Here is a 7,500-nt window from a genome sequence, read left to right as displayed (position 1 = left end):
TCTGGTCTTGTTGAGGATCCCTGCCTTCTCCAGCAGTTGGCCCTGAGGTCAGAGGTCACACAGAGGGGGTAAGGTCAGACAGGAAGTGTGAGAACAGTCTCAGTAGTCTCTCCTCTCTCGTCGCCCATTGGAGGAGAAGGTCTGAGGTTCCTCCCCCCTTGGGTCTCCACCAATGGGATTTGAGAAGGAAAAGAGGGAGAGACTACAGTGAGCGTATACTGCAGGGGAGGCAGGTGGAGGCCGAAATCAGAGGACGACACCATTCCTCATTCCATCCCATGCATTACAATGAGCTTGTCCTCCAATTTCTACCTCCACCAGCCTCCCCTGTCACAGTGTACTGAGGGTGAATACCAGGATCCCAAAGTCCACAGGTCAGGTTACACACACACACACACACACACACACACACACACACACACACACACACACACACACACAGGCCCAAGAGCAGGAGTCAGTTAGTACCCACATGAACGCTATGAAAGACATGACAAGTGCTGACACTGACACTGCTGCTGCAGGCCAGTCAACAGGTCCAAATTTGAATTCAATATATCATCAATGTGTATATAAACTGGTTCTAATAGTAACTCGAAAGGATATCAGCAAAGCATGATACTGGAGGGCTGGAGGTGTTGGAGAAGTTAGTAGTTCTGCTGGTTTGCCTTTCTAGATGGCAGCACCTGAGGTAGGGAGCAGTTGGCCGTGGCCCAGAATATACTGAATTCCTGAGCTGTGTGAGTCCTCCAGGTAGGCTTTCAGATATGAGTCAGGTGTCAACATGGGAGTGGTCAGAGTGTGTGTGTGTGTGTGTGTGTGTGTGTGTGTGTGTGTGTGTGTGTGTGTGTGTGTGTGTGTGTGTGTGTGTGTGTGTGTGTGCAGGAGATAGAGAGAGAGAGAGGGCGTGTTTTCTGGTGATATTTGTATGCTTTAGTACACATTCTTGCATGTATGGGTATGTCTGTATGTGTGTGTTTGGGTGTGTGTGTCTTCGCTTGGTTCTTTTGTTGACTCATCAAATAGTCATTATCTGATTGGTGGTTACAATCGCATTAAATGTTGCTCAACACACTTTAGTCCGCGGTGAACAACTACACTTCACCACCAGGGGGCAGTCAGCATACTAGTCATACCAACAACCAACCTAGCCACCTGGACCGCTAGGTGAAGAAGCCATACTGTGAAACGACATGGAGTCAGTGAAGCCGAGAGGATAAACACGTTCACAGTTAGTAGTTAAAACACAGTAGGTTTAAAACACCACAGGGCAGATCTATCACCAATGTTCACCCAAATCCCAACAACACTAAGAAACGGTTACCCCGTCCGTCCCAAACCACAATACTGAGGAGCCTTTGTTAGTTCTGACCCCAGACTTCTAACCCCTGGTATGTTAGTCGGATCAGAGTGCCACCCACACACCATCATAAAGCTGCCTCTCAGGATGAAACACCCCACCACAATGCATCTAGCAGGCGTCTACTGTGTCCACCAGACCTGGGGAAGATGCATATTTGAATATACGCATCACGTTCTAATGCTTTGGTCCACATATCGGGGATCTGATGTCATGATGGGACTTTTCTTTAGAAAAATGTGAATACGGCGTTGTTGAAAATCAACGACACACATCGCTAGTCGACTAACGCAGCTTGTTTCGTGAGCCTGCTAACAATGTAAAGTAGTGTTATAGTTAACTAGGAAGCAGTGGGGGATTACTCACCGAATCTATTGCGTTGTTGCAGTGTTTCGGCTAGACTGCGTTGTGTTGTGTTGTGATTCTCAACAACGGTGATAGGTAGTTCCGTGTTTCAAAAGAAAAGTCGGAACCTTACGATTGGGTTGCCGATATGCGGACCGAACGACTAGAACGTGTCACGTGTTTGAAAAATATTTGAAAAACGTGTGTTTGATTTCCTTTTCAGGCACAATGGGACCAGAAGGAGGGCGTCAGGAGGGCAGACGCTGCGTGCAAGGCGAGACAAATCAAACACACCCCAAATATGTCGTTTGACCCAAAAAACCCAGGTCTGGTATCAACAGTACCTGGCCCACCAATAGGCCCATAGAACCAACCAGTAGAGTGGAGGTAGGAATCAGAGTAATTTTTGATACCACACGTGTATGACACCATTCCTCATTCCATTCCGTGCATTTACAATGAGCCCATCTTCAAATGTCTACCTCCACCGGCCTCCCCTGCATAGAACCTACGTGAATCTGGTATGACTCTGTGCTCTGATTGGACAGATTCCTCCGCAGTCTGAACCTCTCAGCCTTTGGAGGGTAAAAGAACATTTAAAAATAAATGTAATGTTCACATGTGAATGTCACTGTCGAGGGAGGCATTCCATTTCAGTTCATTTGTTTTGATTTAGTTCGAGAATAAACGAGCCCTGGCATTCAATTTCACATCCTCAATTGATCGACGTCATGTGGAATTGAACCCTGTTTGCACAACGCATCTTGTGTCACATGTGAATGAATGAATGAATGAATGAATGAATGGTCTTTATTGTCATTGCTATAGTACAGGTACCAAACAACGAAATTTGGGAGGGGTGGCTCCCCTGGTGTTAGGAAAGAAAAAAAAAACTAAAAAAACAAGAAGGGAAAGGTTTACATAAATAAAGGCTATGTACACTATCCACTATACTATACTGTACAGATAAAACACTGTGTTTTAGAGTGTGTTAGAGTGGATAGCCAGAGTGGATGTGTTAGAGTGGATAGCCAGGGAGAGCTTTTTCAAGAGCTTTTCCTGACCAGGAAAGACTCCAGGCCCTGGTGAGTGTAGATGATGGTTCTCTGTGTACATGGTGAGGGTGAGGGTTAGGGTTATGTACGTGGTGAGGGTGAGGGTTAGGGTTATGTACGTGGTGAGGGTGAGGGTTAGGCATACGTACACTTATGTGGTGAGGGGTCTCGGGGGAGTTGCCAGAGCTGGAGACGTCACTGGCGTTGTCAGACATGTTCCTCCGATGGACCGGGAAGAACTTCTGCTAAGACACGGAGGGGGGGGGCCCGGGGAGGAGGGAGGAGGAGGGCGTTACAATACGGCAAAGGGTAAGGGTCAACAGACGACAACAACCACATTGCACTAAGGAGCGCTAGAGGAGATCTTTTCTGCCTGCCGCAATAAGACTGTACAACTCTTCCTCCGGCTGGCTGGATTGTGGTGATCAGAGTCAGGCTGGGGGATGTTGAATCACACTGGACTGTTCTTACTGTGTAGAATGTTTCAGACGTCTATTTTATTCTATTATTCTATTCTCGTCACTTTATTTTGTTGTTGTAGTGATGAGTTGAGATGCTGCAATGCCTTCATTTCCCCCTCGGGATCAATAAAGTACCTATTAATCTATCTAATAGGTTCAAAAGATAATAAGCAATCAATCTACAGTCAGTACAACCACTTTCACTTCTGATGAAGCTCGAAGCCTAATGGTTTGGGAACGGAGCACTGACATGCGTTTGATAAGTCGCTAAACTGTTTAGTTGTAGCGCAGGGTTGAGGGTTGAACCTAGTCTGTGTCGACGGAGACGGTTAGTTAGCGACGTAGCTTCAGTAAAGACAGCACAGGGTTGACAGGGTCCTTGTGTGGGAACATATGTTCCAGGGATGGACCAGGCAACAGATGTCCCCATCGCAGTGGTTCCTCCCATTTAGACACTACCACCCACCCCTGCATTCCTCAGTTGCAATGGTTCCTCCCATTTAAACACTACCACCCCCCCCCAACCCATCACCCGTCCTCAGTTGCAATGGTTCCTCCCACCTAGACACTACCCCCCCCCCCCGTATCCTCAGTTGCAATGGTTCCTCCCACCTAGACACTACCACCCACCCCCGCCCTGCATCCTCAGTTGTAATGGTTCCTCCCATTTAAACACTACCAACCACCCCCACCCCCACCCCCCCATCCTCAGTTGCAATGGTTCCTCCCACTTAGACACTACCCCCCCCCCCCCATCCTCAGTTGCAATGGTTCCTCCCACCTAGACACTACCACCCACCCCCGCCCTGCATCCTCAGTTGTAATGGTTCCTCCCATTTAAACACTACCAACCACCCCCACCCCCCCATCCTCAGTTGCAATGGTTCCTCCCACCTAGACACTACCACCCACCCCCCCCCATCCTCAGTTGTAATGGTTCCTCCCACCTAGACACTACCACCCACCCCCCGCCCTGCATCCTCAGTTGTAATGGTTCCTCCCACCTAGACACTACCACCCCCCCCCCGCATCCTCAGTTGTAATGGTTCCTCCCACCTAGACACTACCACCCCCCCCCGCCCTGCATCCTCAGTTGTAATGGTTCCTCCCACCTAGACACTACCACCCCCCCCCCGCATCCTCAGTTGTAATGGTTCCTCCCACCTAGACACTACCACCCCCCCCCGCCCTGCATCCTCAGTTGTAATGGTTCCTCCCACCTAGACACTACCACCCCCCCCCTGCCCTGCATCCTCAGTTGTAATGGTTCCTCCCACCTAGACACTATAGCCTTTTCTCAATAGCAACACAACTCTCTCCGTCTTCTCCTCAGTCCTCCACCCGCGTTCTACCCAAAAAAAAAGACGCATTGGAGGAGGAGAACATCTAGGTTCCTCCCTTTACGTATTCACCTCCAATGCTTTCTGAGGACGGAGGAGAGGAGAGGAGGTGAGGCGTCGTGTTGCCTATAGAGCCTATATATCCACCCCCGTCTCGAGTCGTAGTGGTTTGTCCCGTTTAGACACTAGCCATTGACCCTCCTGAGAGGAAGACAGACTCAGGCAGGTGTTTCCACGTCCTGTTGGGAGACGGGTGGTGGTGGTGGGGGTGAGGAGGGGGGGGGTACTATGACATCATATCACGAGGTCATGGTAAAGCTGCGAGAGGCCAGACCAGACCAGCCCCCCTGACGACGGACTCTGTGCTCAGGACGCCGAGCGGAACACAGAGCAGCCGCCGTTGTTGACAAACCGGAGAGTTACCTACATGTTGGAGAACTACGGTCCTAGGACAGACTGTCGTCAGCATGGCTAGCACACAGCTATGAAACGCCCGATGTATGAGGTCACTGAAGAGCCCTCCTCTACGTCCAGTAGATCTCTGAAAAAGCATACTTGACATTCCTGCACATACCTGCACATAATACTGCACTGCACAACAGCGTGGACATCACACATCAAACACACAGCATCACACTAACATGGCCATAGAATCAACATGTACACAAACTCTACAAACTACTAGCGACCAATTCAACCCCCAACCCCCCCAACACTACCCCACAAACACACACAAACACACACACACACACCGCTATGCCCCCCCCATCTGTCTTTGTCCCCTGTCACTCACGTTGTCTTCCAGGGAGGGGCCTAACTGGGTGGGGCCCATGGTGTGTCTCCAGTTTTTCAGGACCGGGGGGCCGTCCTGCTCTACTCCGTTCCCCACCCTGGGGGGCATGGTGGGGGCAGCAGGGAGCTGAGGGGGGGGGGGGGGGTGGGGAGGAGACAATGGGGCAGCTGTTTGACACCATTCCTCATGTCTATTCTTATGGTGTAAAAAGACTGTTGAGACTGTGTGACCGTGTGAATAATTCCAATGTAATTCATCCATTCATTTATTCATCCATCCATCCATTAATTCATTCATCCATCCATCAATTTATCCATCCATTAATTCATTCATTCATTCATTTATCCATACATTCATCCATCCATCCATCTATCCATCCATCTATCCATTAATCCATCCATCCATCCATCCATCCATCCATCCATTCATTAATTCATCCATCCATCCATCCATCCATCCATCTCTTCATTCATCCATCCATTCATCTATCCATCCAACCATCTATTCATCAATTAAATCATTATTATTTATGTATCAATTCATTCATTCATTCATTCCAGAACCATAGCAGGTCTCTCTACCTCTGGAAGGTTCCACTGTGACCTGGACCCGTCCTTCAGGTAGTAGTACGTCTTCCCTCTCTCGTCCTCCGACCTGAACCACTGTCAGGACACACACATTACAATGGACACACACATTACAATGGACACACACATTACAATGGACGCACACATTACAATGGACGCACACATTACAATGTGCCCGTTCTCCGATTTCTACCTCCACCAGCCTCCCCTGGGCCACAGGGTACAGTCTGTGTGTGTGTGTGTGTGTGTGTGTGTGTGTGTGTGTGTGTGTGTCTATCAATGTATGTTTGTGCTGTGTCTATCCCTGTGTGTGTGTGTGTGTGTGTGTGTGTGTGTGTGTGTGTCTATCCCTGTGTGTGTGTGTGTGTGTGTGTGTGTGTGTGTGTCTATCCCTGTGTGTGTGTACCTTCTCCTGAGTGCGTTCGCTGGTGAACACCGTCTTGCCGTCGTGGTCCAGGGAGCGAGTCCAGCCGGCCGGGGCGCTGGTGTCCAGACTGGCCCGGGGGATGACGGCCTGCTTGGCCCCCGGCACCAGGGGCTGTCTGGGGAACGCGGAGGAGGGGGTGTCTGGTCCCTCCGGGTCTTCTGTAGGGTAGTCCTCCTCGGGGAGCGGCGGCTGGTTGGACAGGGTGAGACGGAGGCGCACGTCAGCAGGTGAACTGACCTGAAATGCGACGGGTTAAAGAAGTAAAACTCAGTGGCTATTTTTTCCTGACCAGGGGGCTGGGGGAACGGAGGGAGCTGCTTAGCCTAGCTTAGCTTAGCCTAGCTTAGCCTAGCTTAGCCTAGCCTAGCTTAGCCTAGCCTAGCCTAGCTTAGCCTAGCTTAGCCTAGCTTTAGCCTAGCTTAGCTGTATGGAGACTGAGCGGTACAGCCAGATTCACCAGCCTTTCACCAGCCTTTCCTTGGTGGGACCATACATTTCCATTTTCCATTTTTGGCATTTAGCCTTATTCCAAAGCGACTTACAATCAATACATGTAACTAAGTAAGTGAATCATCTATCCACCTGTCGTAGCAGGAAAAGTTATCTAGTTCAGGCCAGCAGCCCTTGGCAGTTGTCATGCTAGAAGAAGAATGTATTTTTTTTAATTTTCTTTATAGTAGACACTGGATAAACAGTACAAGGTAAAGTAAATCCTCCCCATACCGGCCCTTCTTCTCCTCTCTTCAGCCCCGGGGGATCGGACCCAGGCGAGGAGGGGGAGAGGGGCTCTGGCGCGGCCCAGGATGTGGCTCCTGACGCGGGATTGTAGTAGTAGTGCCTCCCCGTCGTCTCATCCAGGAGCTGCTCCCAGCCGGAGCCCTGGGATGACGAGGCAGCGGACAAGGCTGGGGAGAGGGCAGGGGAGAGGGCAGGGGAGAGGGTCGGAGAGAGGCATGGGGAAAGGGCGGGGGAGAGGGCAGGGGAGGGTGCGGGGGAGAGGGCAGGGGAGGGGGCAGGGGAGAGGGCAGGGGAGGGGGACGGGGACGGCGAGGGGATAGCCAGCAGCTCCCTGGGTCGGTCCATGTCAGCAGCGGGGGTGGCGACGGGAGGTGGGCTGCGGGGGTCGGCCCAG

The 7,500-nt window shown here is 50.8% G+C and overlaps 1 protein-coding gene across 1 annotated transcript in view; it reads right to left on the bottom strand.

The window, feature by feature from the left end:
* Positions 1 to 7,500, bottom strand: part of arhgap27l (Rho GTPase activating protein 27, like) — a gene marked incomplete at both ends in the record, with an annotated part of 34,869 nt that overhangs the window by 10,380 nt on the left and 16,989 nt on the right. Inside the window, 7 exons of the mRNA XM_080523525.1 lie at positions 1 to 42; positions 2,916 to 3,005; positions 5,355 to 5,480; positions 5,936 to 6,016; positions 6,348 to 6,605; positions 7,092 to 7,273; positions 7,484 to 7,500. The exon at positions 1 to 42 is cut by the window's left edge and continues 26 nt beyond it; the exon at positions 7,484 to 7,500 is cut by the window's right edge and continues 260 nt beyond it. Of these exons, the coding sequence (XP_080379651.1) occupies positions 1 to 42; positions 2,916 to 3,005; positions 5,355 to 5,480; positions 5,936 to 6,016; positions 6,348 to 6,605; positions 7,092 to 7,273; positions 7,484 to 7,500 (796 nt within the window). The remainder of the gene's footprint in view (positions 43 to 2,915; positions 3,006 to 5,354; positions 5,481 to 5,935; positions 6,017 to 6,347; positions 6,606 to 7,091; positions 7,274 to 7,483) is intronic.

The sequence above is a fragment of the Nansenia antarctica genome, assembly GCF_963989245.1.
Source record: "Nansenia antarctica genome assembly, chromosome: 2".
NCBI lineage: Eukaryota > Metazoa > Chordata > Actinopteri > Argentiniformes > Microstomatidae > Nansenia > Nansenia antarctica.
This window is presented reverse-complemented; position numbering and strand designations above follow the sequence as displayed.